Source organism: Leptosomus discolor, chromosome Z (genome assembly GCF_034619465.1).
Source record: "Leptosomus discolor isolate bLepDis1 chromosome Z, bLepDis1.hap2, whole genome shotgun sequence".
NCBI classification, from domain to species: Eukaryota; Metazoa; Chordata; class Aves; order Leptosomiformes; family Leptosomidae; genus Leptosomus; species Leptosomus discolor.
Genome location: NC_141419.1, coordinates 71,028,639 through 71,047,571, shown reverse-complemented (window position 1 = coordinate 71,047,571; position 18,933 = coordinate 71,028,639). Strand labels below are relative to the sequence as shown.

At 37.3% G+C, this 18,933-nt stretch overlaps 1 protein-coding gene across 3 annotated transcripts in view; it reads left to right on the top strand.

Moving 5' to 3' along the window:
- Positions 1-18,933, top strand: part of KIF2A (kinesin family member 2A) — a 54,760-nt gene that overhangs the window by 27,512 nt on the left and 8,315 nt on the right. For all 3 annotated transcript variants that reach the window (XM_086479928.1, XM_086479927.1, XM_086479926.1), the window contains exons 8-16: positions 53-107; positions 3,386-3,548; positions 6,901-6,991; positions 7,139-7,202; positions 7,613-7,704; positions 7,950-8,092; positions 8,806-9,010; positions 12,311-12,421; positions 17,830-17,897. In XM_086479928.1, the coding sequence (XP_086336054.1) occupies positions 53-107; positions 3,386-3,548; positions 6,901-6,991; positions 7,139-7,202; positions 7,613-7,704; positions 7,950-8,092; positions 8,806-9,010; positions 12,311-12,421; positions 17,830-17,897 (992 nt within the window). The remainder of the gene's footprint in view (positions 1-52; positions 108-3,385; positions 3,549-6,900; positions 6,992-7,138; positions 7,203-7,612; positions 7,705-7,949; positions 8,093-8,805; positions 9,011-12,310; positions 12,422-17,829; positions 17,898-18,933) is intronic.

Below are 18,933 nucleotides of genomic sequence, written 5' to 3'. Positions count from 1 at the left end.
CTGTGTAACTGGAATTGGGCTATAGTTCACTGAAAGATTGTTTCCTTTGCAGATTGATGAGCACAGGATATGTGTTTGTGTACGAAAAAGACCACTCAATAAAAAAGGTATGACCATTGAAGATTTTGCTGAATTTTTTCTCTGAAAAGCTGCTTCTGATGATAATATTATTTGTGTTAGAGAGATCTAGAAATACTGATCAAAGGTGAAACTGTTATACTAGACAATATGTGTGACAGACCCAGAAAATTCATAGGCTCGTCATAACCTGGATAAAGATGGGAACAAAAAGTAGTTTAACTGTCACCATTTTATGGACTGGGAACTGAAGTGCAGAGAGACTGCAGTTTTTTTCCAAGGTCATCTAGGATGTATTTAGTTGATCTGGGAATTAATTCTACTGTAATTTCTTCAATACTCTTACTTCGTGTTAGGATCACCATTCTTTTAAATATCCTTCAAGTGATCCCCTGAGCAGAGAGTTACCCAGGGAAAACTTTCATACGCATTTTCTGTACATATATTTTTATACTTTCAGGTGGTCTTGAATCAGACATCAAGGGAGCCTAAGACCTGGTGTCTTGCGACATATTGTTAGGTGCCCAAACGTGTGCAAGACATCCTCACAGGGCCACTGGGTTACAGACAAACTGGAGACTTGTATCCCCTGGAGTTGCTGCTCAGGGCTCAGTGGGATACGCTAGGGCATATGAAATGCCACTAAAAAACCTGTTAGGTACTGGAATGACTCCCTGGTGACTTTTCTAATATGTGATTAGTATCACAGTGTTTTTTCTTACTGCCTGCTCGTCAGACTGGAGTCTGTATTCAAACAAAAAAAAAGCGATCAGGTTTTCAACTCCAGTTGAATCCCAGTCTTTCCATGAAGTTCTTTACTTTCAGTGGGAAATTAAGTACACAAATGCTTCTGGATTGCAGCCTGTCGGAAGCCAGCGCTTAAGTAAGCTGACTTTTATTTTGAAAGATGTTTCTTTCCTATTCTTCCTATTATATTTTGTTTAGCTAAAGGACTAAAAGAGCATCACTGTGGTTTTGAGACAACATGGGATGCATTTATTATTTTTGTACTGTCAGAACTACTCATTGAGGATTGTCTGGAGCGTATCCAGAGGAAAATGGGAGAATTGTATGGGAAAGGGAAAACATGTGTTGATACCAGTATATAGTTAGTTTTTGTCTTAATTTTTTTCTCTCCCCCTTGCTGCTTCCCCTACTTTTTTTTTTTTTCCTTCATTTTTACCTTTACTGTTTTCGTATTCCCTGGGTTTTTTTTCTTTTAATGATCTAAAAGGAATATATAATCTCAAAAATTGCCTAACTGAAACTATTTTGCACAACCTATTTAATAAAGGTGGTCAATGTACAAGTCTGGTAGCAGTTGAACTTCTTCTTCAGCATTGGAGGTTATTGGTAATAAAATATGAATTAGAAATCTCATGTGTTTGGGGTAAACATCACCTTCTACCTCTGCTGAAGATGGACAAAGTGAAATTACAGTGAATGAGAGCAAGTTGTCGTGGGGCGTGAGTCAGGATTCAGAATTAGGATTTGATTTTGTGGAAGTTGCGTATCTTATGTATTGGTGGTTTGGAGCTATTAAAAAAAATAGTTCAGAGGTGTTTGTAGAAAGCTGAGTGCCTGTGTAAAAATGATGTTGACACTGAAGCTATTTTGCGTTTTTAAGAATAAGCTATCCTAAAAACGTATTAATGAAATAATCTATGCAGGGGATGAAGCATAGAGGTGATCTTTACCCACATGATACAGTCTTCTGAAAACACACAGTTTGTAAGAAATGGTATTTCTCATGCCATGTTTTAAAATTGAGGAGTATAAAAGAATCAAAGATACTAGTTTGTAACCCTCTGAAGAGAAAAAATAAAACTAGTTTGTTTTGTCAGTCTCACAAACACAGAATGATTACCAAAATCTTGAGGTGTTCTCAGGACCAATTGTTCTGTGGATTGACTATGCAGGAAGTAGGTGTTCAGGTTGACATTTTAGGATTTTGTTTCATGCTGTGTATTTATAATTGAGAAATGGTATGATGGGTTTCAGAGACATTATTCCAAATTTTCGCCAGCAGAGAACACAAGTTGTCATAAGAAATAGCTGAGAGCAGGTAAATGTCTTATTCAGAACAATTGTTTAAGAAAAATTAGCTTTTTAAACTAAAAAGCTTTTGCTGCAAAGAATTGACCATCATACATCTCTTTTCATCACTGTTCCTTCTGTATGGTTACTGCAGAATAATTGTGTTTTATTTTATTGCAGTGCAGTTGAAGAATTGATTATATAGTGACTTGAATGCATATTTCTGCTGGTGTGTAATGTTGTGCAATGGTAACTTTTGTACTGTTAGATCGGTGTGTTAACCGATGAAAAGATTTCTATCTGATTGCATGAAGCCACATCGAATTCTTGAACTGCATGCCTTTAAGAAATTTTACATAGAAATGCAAGTAGGACACATTAGTGAACCTGACTGTGCACACAAGGATCTTTATTTTTGTGCATATCATGGATCACTGGCTTCTCTGTTTTGCTGATTCATATCCCATACAACAATTAGCAGTAAACTGTAGTACTGTGTAGTAATTATAACCTGGGATCTCACTGTTGAGATCACATCTAGGTGGCTTTTGTACATTCCCAATGACAGGAAGGATTATTAGCATTTTCAGCTTTTTGTGCTTACAAGGCAATTTTTAGAAAGGATTTTACTTTAGCAAAATTCTGTATTAGAGATGCATACTTTAGGTTCCAGGAGGAATACACAAATGGAAATGTCTGTGCAGAATGAAAGCAAATTTTTTCTTTTTGAAAGCTGTGAACATGTGACTGAAACATTAAGGGTTTAGGGAAAATAAAGATAAATTTTAAAATAAAGCAGATTGTTGTAAAGTTACTAATTTCTTTGTGTTTTCAAGTTTGACAGTCCAAGCAATATAGACTTTGAGCATGCAGTTTCTCCAGTGGAGAAGTTATTTATAAAAACTCAAAGGGTATTGCAGTAATCTGTAAAGCAGTATAGAAGTCCTGAAGAAAAAGAAGTCAGATCCATGGAAACTGTTATTATGGAGTACATAACAAGCAAAATTATAGTGTTATAATTGATGATCTTAGTTTTTCTAATGAGCTTTGTACAACTGCTCTTTAATTTCTAGCAAGTGGTAGGACATCTCCGAAATAAAATCTCTTACTTAGCAAATTACTATCTAGGCATTGGAAGCCCAAATCCATTGCAATGTTGTTACTTGGAGGAGCTGTGTTATCTGAGATGTTGTAAGAGTGTAAACAGTGAAACGATGTAAAAAAAGAATGATGTGTTGCTAGTTAAATATATATTTCACTTATTTTATAGAAACTTTAATGAAAGACCTTGATGTAATAACAATTCCTAGTAAAGATGTTGTGATGGTACATGAACCAAAACAAAAGGTGGATTTAACAAGGTACCTAGAAAACCAAACTTTTCGTTTTGATTATGCCTTTGATGACACGGCTCCTAATGAAATGGTTTACAGGTATGTGTATATGCTTTTTTTTGTGAATCTTTTTTCTCATGTATCTCCCATGTCAATAGCCATGGGCTTACCTTGGTCATGGACTTTACTCCTGTTCTCTGTGTTACCAGATACGTATATTGCTACCTCCATTCTTTTGCTTGTTTACTTTTGTTTTAACTCTTTATCCTGAATTCTTCACCTGCAATGTCATCTCCACCTCCGTTGACCTCAGTCCTGCTCTCAGTCCTTCTCCAAGTCCTCCTGGTTTCCAGGCTCTAGTGTGTATTGCCTCCCTCCTCAGCTACTGAATATTTGACAACTTCATGAGCCTCGGGGTTATTGTCTTATTAATTAGTGTGCATGCAGCACCTGAGGAACCCGAGTCATGACTTTTGGTCTTCAGGAAACTTGGAAGAAAAGGACAGCACCAGCCCCAAAGAGTTTGCAGTTTGAATATAAGATAATTAAGAGGTGGAAACAAATCAGGAGAGGTTGGGGAAAGAGTATAAAGGAAGTGGGAGAGGTTGTATTGCTGTACCGCTGAGGGACCTGAGCTAGCTTGGCTGCTGGCAGCAATGTGGCTGATGTAACACAGAGGTGCATGGAGTTAAATTGCCTTGCTCAAAATGCTGAATCTTTCTGATTTAAAAAGCAACAGTAACAAAGACACACTTTCAGCCCCAAGGTATTTGGATCTCCATTTTCTCCTTTATTCTTATGTTTCACTTCTGCAGCTGGCACAGAATAATGCACACAGCGCTTTGGAAGACGTTTAGAAGTAGCTGTTTACCTTGTACAAGTCACTAAGTGGAGTAGATACAGTAGCAGGCAAGGTTGGACACCAGGACAGGTCATAATCTTGGTACACACTCTAAATACTGTGCAGGTTTTTGGAGAGAATATTGATACTAGAAAGGAATTTGGTGAAGATGATTTTCTTTGTGCTTGGGAAGTGCTTCCCATAGCCTTAAGGAGTAGTGACAGAGAAGTATCTTAATTCTTGTTTTTAATCCAACAACTAGGAAGTGAAAGTTAGGGTTGTGTCCTGATTGATGTTGGATGCTAACATCCTGTCAGTGGATAACAGAAAATTCATACTAAAAGAATTATTAAAAGGCCTTGAAAATTAAATCTTCTCTTTTACGCTTGATACAATTAGGAGGAGAAGGGTGGCAAAAGAAAAACCTGTATAGTCTGTTAATGTGTACTAACTAAAGACTTCTGAACTGCAAAACTGTGCCCTTGGAGACTTCTTCCGTCTCTAATGGTTGCCTCTGGTAGCATCTTCCTTTTCTTGATACTGAAGAGCTGTGGGAGAGCCATCTAGTTGGTGATGTGTGCATCTTACAATAGTTCCCCTCCTGCTTAACAATCAGTTCTTCTGTCTCCCCCCTTCATTTATCTTTGTGAGCATAGTATTTAAATGTGAGGGGTGTTTTTGGCATACAGTGTTGTTGTATTTTTGTATGAGTTTTCTCCAGACAATTTTTATTAGTTAGGTAATACATTAATGTTAATAAAGGAAAATACTGAAAGATGATTGCAGTCATATTGAAACAGTAAATCTCTAGTCTGTGTAGCAGTATAGACTTTCTCCTTCTCCCTCGTATGGCACAATAATAATTACTTGAAGGGCAATCTGCTTCAAGGCCTCCTGTAATAACAGAAATAAGAGTAAGATAGGTATCATCATCTCCTCTCACCAGAACTTCACAGTGACCATGGGGGAAAAAAAAGTAGTGTGGCAAGTAACTCCAGTTTTCTCCAATATGCTAAAATTACTCACTGTATTTGTATACTGAAAAATGTTCTTCAGTTTGAGGGAGAAAAGTACTACTCTTTTTTTAATAATTATTGTTGTTTTCCTTAAGCTGTATTGTAAGTATTTTTTAATCCATGATCCTTAACACAGAGTAGCAAGTTTTTGTTAATATTAAAAAACATGCACTAATTTGAATGGGTGTGCCTTTTGAGTTTTAAAGGAGAACCAGAATTCATGTTTCTGAAAGATCAAGATTGCAAGTAAAGTTTCTAGTAAAAATAAAGGTGGGCTGTTTTGGCATGGTACCATTTGGAGTTGTATGATGCTTTATGAAAACTTTTCTAGATATGTTTGTATTTTACCTTACTTTAAATTAGATATAATTAAGTCCCTTTTGTATAAATCAGCAAAATAAATAATTTCAAACTCAATTAAATGGAGATAATAGAGTGTGCTTCTTAGGTGGATAGACTATGTGAAATTTTGTATGTAAAAAGAACAAACATCAACATATGGAAATATCCTCTTGAGGACAAAGGAAGTATGTGTTTAGAAGAACCAGAAAATAGAGTCTAAGGCTGATCAAGAATCATCTGGTATATTTTTAATGAAAGTTCATGACTCAGTTAAACTTAGATTTTTGAATGACCCTTGGTTGCTGAATGGCTCAGTCTTGCCCATATTAATTTTGCAAGCGATCTTGTGTTTGTTTGAAAGTGGAATGAAAGAACCTTGTTACACCTCCATGTTTCTGTAAACAATTGTTCCTGTTTCTGACACTTAAAGGTATTTTATGTGTAAACACCTGTAAAAAGGTTAGAAAGAGAGACTTTTGCAGAATGACTCTTACCTCCTTTGGTAAGCCTTCATTAGTTTACCCTTTGCTCGTGGAGTTTTTCGTGACAATAGTGATAAGCAGCTGAAGTAGAAACAATAATTCTTACTTTTTTTGAAGTAAAAAAACCCTCTCTAAAATAGAAAAATGATACTTTGGGTAATAATTTTTGACATATCAAATAATTCTTCAGGGATAACTAGATTTTTGCATTATGAAGAGCTTGGGTATCCTTTTTTTTGAACCTTTTCTCAGTACATGTATGTTCTCAAAATATTAAGATGTGCAACGTTGTTTTGGCTACTTGCCTTCTAAATTTAATCTTGGAAGATGATTTGGGGAGAAGAAAAACAAAAAACAAAATCAAAACTATAGCAGAGTTTTAGTATTAGCAAAACCTAAGTATTTATCTGCTCCACTGTCCTACTTCCATGTCCTCTTATTGTGTCTTCCTTAGGGAGCTGCAAACTCCATGTAGTAAGCTGTGCTGTGTTGCATCATTAAAACAAGGAAATTTATTTTTCTTGGGGTTTGAAGTAGGATAATATTGTTGTAAAATAAATGGGAGAGACTTTGTTACTTCTGTTTGATTGTTTGCAATATTTTAATGCCTTAGAGCTGGTAGTCTTTTTAGCTCAGGAATTAATGTAGAGATGTCCTTTGGTCTCTGGAAGTACAGGACCAGTTTTGGCATTAAAGTTTATAGCATCCTTGTGGAAGTGGCATCTTAATGTAATTCTGTTTCTTAAGTACTGTTGTTTTTTGCATTTAAGGTTTACAGCTCGACCATTAGTGGAGACCATATTTGAAAGGGGGATGGCCACTTGCTTTGCATATGGGCAAACAGGCAGTGGAAAAACGCACGTAAGTATTTCTTCTCTGTGACAGCAATACACTTCTTAAATTTGTTAGAAGTTAGATAAGTTCTAATAAGTAACAAATACGTAAGTTACAGTTTTGTGATTTTTATAGTGTATTATTTATTTATTTATTTATTTATTTTTAATTTAGACTATGGGTGGTGACTTTTCAGGAAAGAACCAAGATTGTTCTAAAGGAATATATGCACTTGCAGGTGAGGCTTTATTGGTCTGTTGGCTTTTTACAGATTAGTTGAGATCAATCATATTTACTCCCAGTCGTACAAACATAAGGGTCTACATATTTTGCGTTACAGTGGAGCTTTGCCAGCATCCAAAGTAGTTCCTAGACGTGTAGTCTTTACACAGTGAAGTAAATATATATATAGTTTACTTCAAGAAAATGTAATAAATATAATGGATGGTTAATTAAGTTTATAGTTTTGGGGTCTTCTCCATCTTCCCTTGTAATGTGGCAGTTTAAACTGCAATGTTTTAGACCTGGTTTACTGTCCTATCTTATACTTCCGAATGTGACAGATGCTGTAAAATAGATTGTTAATGAGTCTTCACTAAAAGAAAACACATAATGAGATTTCTTTTTATTCTGGAAATGTATTCACAGCTCGAGATGTCTTTTTAATGCTAAAGAAACCAAACTATAAGAAGTTAGAGCTTCAAGTATATGCAACATTTTTTGAGATCTACAGTGGTAAGGTAAGTACCTGATCCTTCCCTGAGAAAGGGGGAATTTCCCTTTCACAAGCAGGATTTTGAGCTTCTCACCTAATTTTTTTTTTTTCCTCTTTATGCTAAAAGCTTTATTTCAAATAATTCTTTAGACTTCCCTTCCAATCATGTCTTTCCATGGAATGCTTTACATATTTTGACATGGGATTTGAAACAAAAGTGTCTTTTAAAGCTCCTCTTTAACTGTTCTGTTTCCCCCCCCCTTCTCTAAGGTTTTTGACTTGTTGAACAGGAAGACAAAATTAAGAGTGTTAGAAGACGGTAAACAGCAAGTCCAGGTGGTGGGATTACAGGAACGGGAAGTCAAATGTGTTGAAGATGTTCTTAAGCTTATTGAAATAGGCAACAGCTGCAGGTATCTCCCACAGTTTACACCAGGTTTTCATTGTACATTAAAGAATCAGAAGAAGACTTTTTTTGGGTCTTTTCATAGTGATGGCTTTTTAATATGCAATTATTTAATTTAATATGCAACTTGGCTGCAAGTAAGGAATCTGCCTGCCTTTTCTCTGTCTCTTAGAGAGAAATAACTCATTTTTCTACAGCATGTGAACTGCATGCGTTACGTAAGCAGCTTACTGACTTAAATTCACTTCATTTATAATCTGGAATGCTGCCAGATTCTTCAGCTGTAAAAGGCCTTGATACATAGTGACAGAGGTTAAGTGTAATTTTTTTTTCTTTTAAGAATCTAGCTTCATTGTTTTTAAAATTAGTCTTGTGCATAGACTGCTGCCTGATCAGATAAAAACGCCATCAGCATTTTACATGTAAGCTCTCTGATAATCTGAAATCTTTGAAGATCTGATTATTCTTGCTTTTAAAAGGAAGGTAAAATGTTACTAATCTTCCGTTTCTGTTTTAGGAGATGGAAAAAGAGGTATAATTGTACTATGTACATCCAATTATTAGAGTTCTATCTAGTGTCCAACAAGAATGTTAGACATGCTGTCAACACATGTAGAAAAATACAGGACTCTGGTCTGAAAAAACTAACGTTCTGAGGTTAGGGCGTTGAACATGTATGGTTCTTCACCTGTTCATAGGTCCTTCTCCTTTTGTTTACAGGACATCTGGCCAGACATCTGCAAATGCACACTCATCTCGAAGCCATGCAGTGTTTCAGATTATTCTTAGAAGGAAAGGGAAATTGCATGGTAAATTTTCTCTGATTGATTTGGCTGGCAATGAAAGAGGAGCAGATACTTCCAGTGCAGATAGACAGACACGACTGGAAGGTGCGGAAATTAACAAGAGCCTTTTAGCACTCAAGGTAACTGAAATGATTCTATTGCCTTTGAGTAGGTGGAAGCCTTCTACGTATAATAGCAATGACTATTAAAATGAGTGTTTTTGCAGGCTTTGCTTGTCTACATTGTCTGCTGGTGTGACAGGTAAAATAATGTATTGATTTTTCCTCTAAATGCCTGAAGGAATACTTGGTAATTACCAAGTAGAAACATTGCAGAAACATTGTGTTACCAACTTGCATATAGTTTAAAAAAAATCCAAACAATACTTCAACAAAAAGTCCCCAGTGGTTGAATTTGAAGTCTTTTCTGATATATATCTAAAATGGGAGGACAGATGACTTACTTTAGTAGTCAAGGTCTGAAATACTAACTCGCAATATTCTTAGCTACTCTCAGTATTTTTTTTAATTATTAAAAAATAAGGTTACCTTCATGATATATTTATTTATTGCTTTTAATTAATTCACTACAGGAACCCAACAGCAACATATTCAGAAAGAACTAACAAATAGATTAAAATAACCCTTGAAAGTTGGAATCCATTTTTGACTAGTCTTCTTTATAACAAATTGTCTGATATGGTCACTTTACAAATTTTCAGACATTAAATGTGTCAAGGGAACTGAACACATTTTTTCAGGACACAACAAGATAGCTAAGAAATATTATTTAAATATTCATTTGCATCTTTTTTTGTTTGTTGAAAGAGGTTCAATCTTAGTATGGAAAGTAATTTTTTGGTCTTAACTGGGGAAACAGTCACTTTGAATGTCGCAGAACTTACCTCTCTGATCAGTTAGTTTGGCTTAGGTTTATTACTCTCAGCACCAGTGCTGTGGTTTTGTGTAAAGAGTCTGAACCCCAAGATCACTGTCCTTACTTTTTTTATCTTCAGTATAAATTTTGGAGAAGACTTGCATCTGACTCTAAGCAGATCTCACAAAACACAAAACTGTAATGTATGATGTGTCATTACAAAATTGTATGGCATATTGAAAAATTAGAAGCAGCCGTTCCAAAACTGTGCATATTGTGATTTAGCATCGAAGTAAATAATGCAAGCAACATGATGTTGACATTTTCACTTGTTTCCAAATTGTTTGGGGGATTTTGTTTTTTTTTTCAGTTTACTTGCTGATGTTGTACTGGCTAGTGCCTTCAGTGCAATACTCATACAACATACTTAGTTCATTTTCATACAACTTGTCTTTTTATAGTGAAAGGTTCTTCTGCTGCCATAGTAGTGGTTATGATCTAAATTGCATGGGGAGGGGGAAATAAAAATGAGTGGAAGTCTTGCAGAGATCTAAACAATGATACAAGAAGATACAAGTTTTTCAATTATATGTTAGTTTTCCGTTTTTCTTCTATCCCCAAAACCATGACACAGCTGCCTTTGTATTCAAGATCCTTGAAGTTATTGTCAAGTTTGAATTAAGCTAATATGTTCTGAGGAGTGTTCTTTGGTGCTAATCCAAGATTTGCTGTTTGCACCTGCATATCAGTCCTGTCTTAACCTGTACACATTTTTGGTACAGGACATTATTTCTGTAATGTCTCTACATGGAAATAGTGTTATAATTTTGTTACCTGGTTTTCTGAGCTGTGATGAAAAGCAAAAGTAGTTAAAAACTCCATTAATTTAGAAGCTGGCAGTGTGCTCCTATAATCTTTTTACTAATAAGGAGATAAGCCAATTCTAATTTTTCAGGAGTAAGCAAACTAAAAATCATTATAGTAAATTCAAATATTTTAATTACACATTTGTTGCTGTGCATTTTGTTGTAATGTCACTTGTTGAAAACCTGTTGCCCCTCTTCCTGTCTAATCTGATTTTCTCTTTACGTAAGTATAGTATTAATGTACAAATACAAAAAATTCAAGGAATGCACTGCCTTGCTCCCCTGTAAGTATTGAGTCCTTTTTAGCATTTGCATGTGAAATTCACATTCAGCAAGCTTCAGTCTTTCTTTTTATCTGAGCTGTGTCCATTCTATAAAATTCAGCCAGTGAGTTTTTTAAATAATCACTTTAGTTAAAGCCAACTTGCTGTTGTGTTTGTTCAGTTCTGTATCGTGGCAGTTTTGTTCTGAGCCCGTTTTTAGTTCTGTTTTATGCTGTTTCACAGTTGCAGTGCTGTCTTGGATTATCATCCCACAGTTTCTAGCCTGGCTTTAGAAAGAAGCTGCTTCTAGGAAATTTCAAAAGGCCACAAGGATATGGCTGCAGCTGGAGGATTAGCTAAACTCCTGCAGAACTATTCATCTAACAGAAAAGCCATTCCATCTGTTAGTGCTACTAAAAGCAAAGCTCTAATGTGAAAACCTTTTGAAGTATGGTTGTTCGAAGGAGTTCAGTGTGTAGACATGTTAAAACTGTCCCTTTTGTGAAGAAATGCATGGGCAGAAAGTATTAAGGCAAAGGCAGAAACTGCAATTAATGATCAAAATGTGACAATGACAACAACAACACAGAAATTTAAATTTAAACTTTCTTTGCTTAAGAAGTAATTTATTAGCTGATGTTAGAGCTCTGAGTGGGCAGAAGTGGTGTTTAGATTAGTGCGATCTTGGTTTGCACTATTGTACTTAGTTGCTTCTGTAGTAATTTCCTAATATTTACATCTGTACCGTATTTCTCACTGGAACTTCCCAACCGGTTGCAAATATTAGTTTAACCCCATGGTCCTGTGAGCGCAAGAGGAGGCCTTATCCCTGTTTTTTCACGTGAAGAGTATTTTAGAACTGGGAATGACTTACTTTCTCAAGCGTCTTCCAATATTGCATACATCAATAGAGAGCTATGGTACTAGGTTTGTGACCTGTGGAAGCTTTCCAAAAGTTTATTGTCTTACGTGCTGTAAAGAAAGTCAGTGGTGGAGCCAGAATCAGAGCTAATGCTTTTAACTGGTAGAGTTAAGACATGTTACTGTCCACACTGCTTCTGCTAGCAGGGGTGTAGATCATTCAGGCTTTTGCAGCTGATAATCAGAAATAATTGATAGTCTGTACATTTAACATCAATACTGATTTTTTGGTTTTTTTGTTGTTGTTGTTGAATACAATGGACATAAACATTTTGGATGACATTCAGAAAGTTTTTAGGCTCTTAAGTCCTTTTTAAGTTCCTACCTCTCTACTGAACTTACTGAGAGATAAAAGCCTATTACTTCTTGAATCCAAGCTTTAATAGTAAATGTTAATGATATTGTGGGGGACAGCAACATAACTAAGGGATGTATTTTCTGTATTTTAATTGCATTTGTATTATATTTATTCAATCCAGGTAAAGAAAAATGTGTAAACTGTTTGTTCTTTCAGGAGTGCATTAGAGCCTTAGGCCGAAATAAACCTCACACACCCTTCAGAGCAAGTAAACTTACTCAGGTGCTAAGAGATTCATTCATAGGAGAAAACTCCCGTACCTGTATGGTAAGTTGATTTGGTTAACTGTTTGTTCTAACAATATAAAGGGAAAAGACACTGAGAATTGTCCTGGTTTCGGCTGGGACAGAGTTAATTTCCTTCCTAGTAGCTGGTACAGTGCTGTGTTTTGGATTCACTGTGAGAACAGTGCGGATAACACACTGATGGTGCGGTTGCTAAGTAGCACTTAGCCAAAGTCAAGGACTTCGCAGTTTCCCGTGCTCTGCCAGCGAGCAGGTGCACAAGAAGCTGGGAGGGAGCATGGCCAGGGCAGCTGACCTGAACTAGCCAAAGGGATATTTCGAACCACAGAATGTCATGCTCAGTATGTAAATGGGGGGGAGGTGGCCAGGGGGGCTGGATCACTGATAGGGGACATTGGGTGGTGAGTAATTGCATTGTGCTTGTCTTTTCTTGGATTTTCTCTCTCTCTCTCTCTGTTATATTCCTTTTCATATTTATTATTGTCATTATTATTATTATATTTTAGTGTTATTTATTTTATTTTAGTTATTAACCTGTTCGTATCTCAACCTGTGAGTTTTACTGTTTTTTGATTCTTTTCCACATCCCACTGAAGTAGAGGAGGAGTGAGCGAGTGGCTGCGTGGTGCTTACTTGCTGGCTGAGGTTAAACCACGACAGGAATTTAGGCTTTTACATTTAAAATTGGCCGCTTGCTACGGCCAATATGTTGGACTTTAGCTTATCCCCTGACGCTGTGTGCAGAGTGAGACTTTCAGCAGAGACATTTCAGATAACTTGCTCCCTTCTCACTTTCTAGCAGCCTGTCTTACTGATTGTTGTAGTCTTCTAGCCAGGCACCTAGCTAGAAACACTTCTAGCTTCAGAAGTTTTTTGTTTGTTTGTTTTTAATAATGTCGTAATTATATGAGAGTATTGTTTGTTGGCACAGAATTTTTGAAAAGGTAGTGTAGACTGGAAGTACAGTGGTGAGTTACGATCTTGTCCTGGTTTCAGCTGGGATACAGCTAATTTTTCTTCTTCGTAGCTAGAATAGTGGTATGTTTTGGATTCAGTTTGGGAATTGTTATGAGAAGAATGTTGATAATATACTGATGGTTTTAGTTGTTGCTGAGAAATCAAGGAGTTTGCAGCTTTCTGTGGCCTACTAGTGTGCAGGTGCATAAGAAGCTGGGAGGGAGTGTAGCCAGAGCAATGGACGAAAATTGTCAGGGGAATATTCCACATCATGTAACATCATGCCTATTATATAGATGAGGGTGGGCCGGGAAGCTGGGGGTCTTCTGGGATTGTGGTTTCGCGGGGTTTGCTAGCCAGGAACAGGCTGGGCATTTGTCAGTGGGTGGTGAGCAATTGCATTGTGCATTGTTTGTTTGTGTATTCTCTTATTACTATTATAATTATTTGAATTTTATTTTATTTAAACTACTAAAATGTTTAATCTCAGCCTACGAATCTCCTTACCTCTACCTCTCCAATTCTCTCCCCATCCTCCTGTGTTCAAACCATGACAGATCTTTAAATGACAAAGACAAATTTAAAGTTGGTATCAAAGGCATCAGAATATGCTCTAGGCTGTTGAGGGTGGAAGTAGTTGGGATAGATGGGATGAATAGCTGTGCATTTGCCTCAGCCTGAAAAACAGAACTCTTCTGTCAGATGGTGGAAAGGACAAGTAAAAGCACTGATGTCCAGTTGTTTTGTTTGTGCATCCTCAACATTTCTCCTTAGGGAAATGCAGACTTTCTGCAGTGGACACCAATTGCTAGGCTTGTTTGTGTTGGTTACTTTTCACATACTCTTTGGAACTGATTAATCTAAAGGCCAGAGAAGTCTGCAGACCACAACGTGAAAACCCTGATGTTAGGTCAGCCTAGTCTTCCCTTTAGCTGGTAGATATGGTTCTAATTGAAAATGGTGGTAAAATAGCATTTTTTATTGATCATTTTTTCTCCTGTAGTTTTCTGATGAAGAGACAGGATTTTCTTTCCCACTGAGACATAGCTAAAGATGTCCCTGCTCGCTGCAGGAGGGTTGGACTAGATGACCCTTAAAGGTCCCTTCCAACCCAAACTGTTCTATGATTCTGTGATTCTGCAACTTCTTAAGTCCTGTGCAGGATCAGAAAGCTAAATTGTGCATCTCTAGCTAGTGTATCCACACTGCTGAAGAAGATTTGGAAAGTTAGCCTGTTGGAAATTACGTAATATAATTTCATGACAGTTCTCACCATCACCTTACTTCCTTAAAGGGCTAACAAGCTGTCTTTGCCTTGGCGGAGCTTTTTTATTATTAAGCTTCTCGTGGAGTTGTAACATTTTTTACCATTTAAATGTGTGAGAATGCCATCGGAAATAATCCATGATCTACAGGTGTTTCATTTCTGATAAAGCTTGCATTCCTTTATTCTGTATGCAATGTAGTTCTAAATTAAGGAAAAAAATCCCTCCTGAAAGTGAGTGGAAATATGCTTGAATTATGTATTTTCTTATTACATAACTAGAGTCACTTTACTGTTACTTTTTCATGTATTTTCTCAGTACTAGGACCACTTGTGACATTCTGGTTTCAGTGTTTGTTTACATGTCATTTTTATCAAAATTCCATCAGGAAAGTTTTTCTTTGGGTGGTTGTGGCATACAAGAAGGCTGGGGAGGGTCTTTTTACAATTCTATGATACTCTGAATTACAGCTGAAAGGAAGCAGGGAAAGAAAAGAAACCTACAGTGCATCTTTAAGTTTGTTTGAATTGAGCCCTCGCAGCACTTGCTCCTGGGATAGCTAGATGGATGCAGCATAAAGCTGCCTGTCTAGAGATCTGACAGGTTTCTGAACAGCATGTACTGAATTCAGGGAGGTGTGTAGGAGGTACCTTAGCCTGGAATTACCTCCAGTTGTCTCCAGTTCCCCTGGAAAGAGGAGAGGAGATTTGCCCTGCAGTGGCCATGTGGTGGGAATAGTGGCTAACAATCAGCAGCTTCACCCCTTTTCTGGATCTTCCTTTGCCTCTTTTATCAAGACCATTTATTCAGCTTTGCAGTGTGGTATTTACAGTTGGCTCCTTGGCAGGGTGTGCCTGGTTTGTAAGCATGTTCATGTGTAGGTTTTGGATCATACCCTGGCACGGTTTTATTAATGAAATGGACAGGGAAAGAAAAGGGCAAGTCTTTAGGATAGCTAAAGTTGAACAGTATTTTATTAAATTAAAAGAGTACTTATCTTGCAGGTGTGCTGACTCCTAGTTTGCAGCACAACCATGTAATTAACTGTGGTGCTTCAAACTTCTAAAAGTTGTTTTTACGATCATTTAATAATGAGTAGTTTCCTTTCATGTTCCTCCTGTTGACTGCATAGAGCGTTGCTATGTTTCAGAGAAGTCCTTTATGTGAAGGAAATTAAAGCATAGAAGAACTTTTTAGTTGTAACTGTTGCAACTGTCACTAAGTAACATGTAGATCATGATAGTATTTCCTCCAAAATATTTTAGCCTGTTACAGGCGAAGTAAATTATGAGTTTGCAACACAGAAATATTATTCAATTGGAAAACATTATTTATTGAACATGTAAGACCTCTTCTAAGGTGCTGTTTCTGCTTGTCAGTGAAGAGGCATGCATTGTAAAGGGATTCCTCAACAAGATGAAGATTTGATTCAGTATTCTAATGTGCTGTCAGAGTTTTAAAATTGTTTTTGAACAGTTACATAGTAGGATAATGTATCATCATTTGACATTTGCAAGGTAGCTATGTAGAGTGGTCTCATTTTTTAACCAGTGCTGCATCTTTCACATGCTGCAGTCATAGCTGAAGTGACAGATCCCTCAGCCCTCTGGGGTGGGAGTAGGAACCTGCAGACTTCAGGGTCCCAAAAGGGCCATGTGATGGCTTATAAGAAATGTAGACACATCTGAAATAGGAAGAATGATAATTACAGGTCTTAAAGATATTCCTGTCCATGAATAGCGCAGCTTTTTCCATCCTCATTTGGAATTATGAACAAGGAGGCGAGCAAAAGGGATGTCCCAGTCCTCCTGTCCTGCCTTGACCAGGCTTGTTGGGGCATGAGGGCATGTGATGTAGGGGACATTTGTGTTCAACAGACAGAGCCTTGTGCATGGGTTCTTGTGCCCTGAACAGGGTATCCATACAGCTGATGGCACCTACAGTGGTACTTCCCTATAACAGCTGTACATTCGATGCTTCAGAACATCAGAGCAGTCCCATAACTGGTGTTAACGGCAGTTGCCGTGCGTGGTATGCCCTGAACACGGAACGGATGGAAGGAGTGCATGCATCTTTCATGTTAAATGTGTTGGGAAGTATTTTAGGAACCTGCAGGTTTTTGTTAATTAGCAACCAGAACACTATATAAAGAGACATGCAATCATATGATCTTTTAAAATCTACGCTTGTTGTTTTCATTAGTGATTGATGTTTACCGGTATTAGAGGTTTAAACTTACGTCTGCATGGTAACAGGCTCTTCAGACTTCCTAACCCCCTCCCACCACATATTTTTCCTTTCTCCCCAGTAGGAGTAATTCCTCTCAGGATGACTACCTGTGCTTTTGTACAGTAAAGTCAGCAGCAGGATGAAAGAGAAGACCAGGATTATCTAATCTTCATCAGGATCAGTCTCCTGATGCTGTGCTGCCACAAAAAATGTTAGTGTATAGGATCATAGAGGTGTTTTTCCTGGGTAGAGCCTGAAAGGAGCACAGATGAAAAAAGTGGACCACTGAGGGAAACTAGGACAAAAAACAATGCCACTGTTGCCTACAGTTGTTATTTTTACTGAGTGCTGGAAAGAAGGTGAGATTTTCAGGGTATTTTATTTAACTGGAAAAGGAAAGACCTGTAGACTCCAGATACATCTGATAATAAGTTAGCTATCCAGTGTTCTTTACAGATAACTTCTAATTGACAAAAACCATCTTTACTTAGGAAAATAGTTACACACATGCTGATCTTTAGTATTATTAAGTACAGTTTTGGACTGTTGCCAAAATAGATTTCTCAAATCAATATACAGTCTGTCTGAATGGAAAGCAGCCTACAAAGATAGATAGATAAAAATCTGGTAATTATTTGCAGGATGTATTAGACTTACTTTCTACTGAGTTGCATATTTCCCTTTTTGAGGAGTCTTTATTTTTTCAGTTAGTGTTTTGCATCTACATATTGTGTTACCAAGACAGTGAGATGGGGGAAATTGACTGGATTTCTGTGAATTGTTAATGTTTCAGGTATGGTTAAAAAAAATTACATTGAAGCTTTGACTTGACATCTGTCTCCTTAAGATGTCATTGTATAAAGACAGCTGTACATAGGAGACAGTTTTTGTAGAAGTTCTCGAATGAAAAAAGAAGTTATTATCTACCCTTTCATCCGTACAAAGTGATTTATTAACACATGTCTTGTTTGATCTTCAGATTGCTACAATTTCTCCAGGGATGGCGTCGTGTGAAAACACTCTAAATACATTAAGATACGCAAATAGGTATGGAAAGTATTATTGCTTATAGCTAGACTGGCTGGTGATCACTGACATTTGGAGTGGTGTTGTTTGTGATGTGTAATTATTTTAGCTACTAGAATAATTTTATTGTACGTACATTTCATAATACAATTAAAACCAAATTACTGATACAGACTCACATGTAATTTAAATTGTCACTTTTTACAACCATTACAATAGAATCAATAGAAACTGCACTTAAGCCATTACGCAGAGATGGATAGCGTGGATTGTAAGGAGCGTGGGAGATGCCTCTGTTAGTTTTCTCCCTGCTCTGGAGGCACCATCTCTTGCATTACGGGTAGTCAGTATTCATGATGGTTCCTTCTGGTGTTAGCTGAAATTCCTTTCTGCAGTGTGATTTTTGATTTTTTTTTTTTTTTTAATCCTCTTGGTGGATGCAGTTGCCAGCCTGTTTCATATGTATATATGGAATTTTGTACTTCCTAACTTCAGGCAAATATCAGAGACCCCCAAGTAAAGAATAAGTTAATCCAACAGTGACTCTGTAATCAGGGTAGAGAAATTAGCACCTCCAGAGGCGAATGCAGCACCTCTGAGTCCTGTACTGCTCTCTGAAAGCGTTAATCTCTCTTTAGTGAGTGTGAAAGGAACCTTTTCCTGCTGCATTTCTCCTTCATTTACTGTCTGTGGAGATGGGGTAATCAGGTCCTGCATGTCCTTGCAGTCGGACCTGCAACCCAGAGACCCTCCCGCGCTTTGCTGCAAAGAACAAGGGAGGCAAACATGCCTTTGGGCCATCAGAAACCCTGGTTTTGCCAGAAGAAGCTACCGTCTAGTGGCCTGCTTGCCCCAGTGAAAGACAGGGCAGAACCGCATCTGCTCCTGCTTGGCTGGGCATCCTGGCCAGTCACTAGCTGGGCACAAAGGGCTGCTAGGAAAGCTTACCGCCCACTCTTCTTGTTACCTGAATGTCTCTTTGTCTGGATCAAGGGAGCTAGTAGCAAATCTGCCTGGCTTGGACAAGTCTGTGCTATTTCCTTGCTGGTGAGAAGGA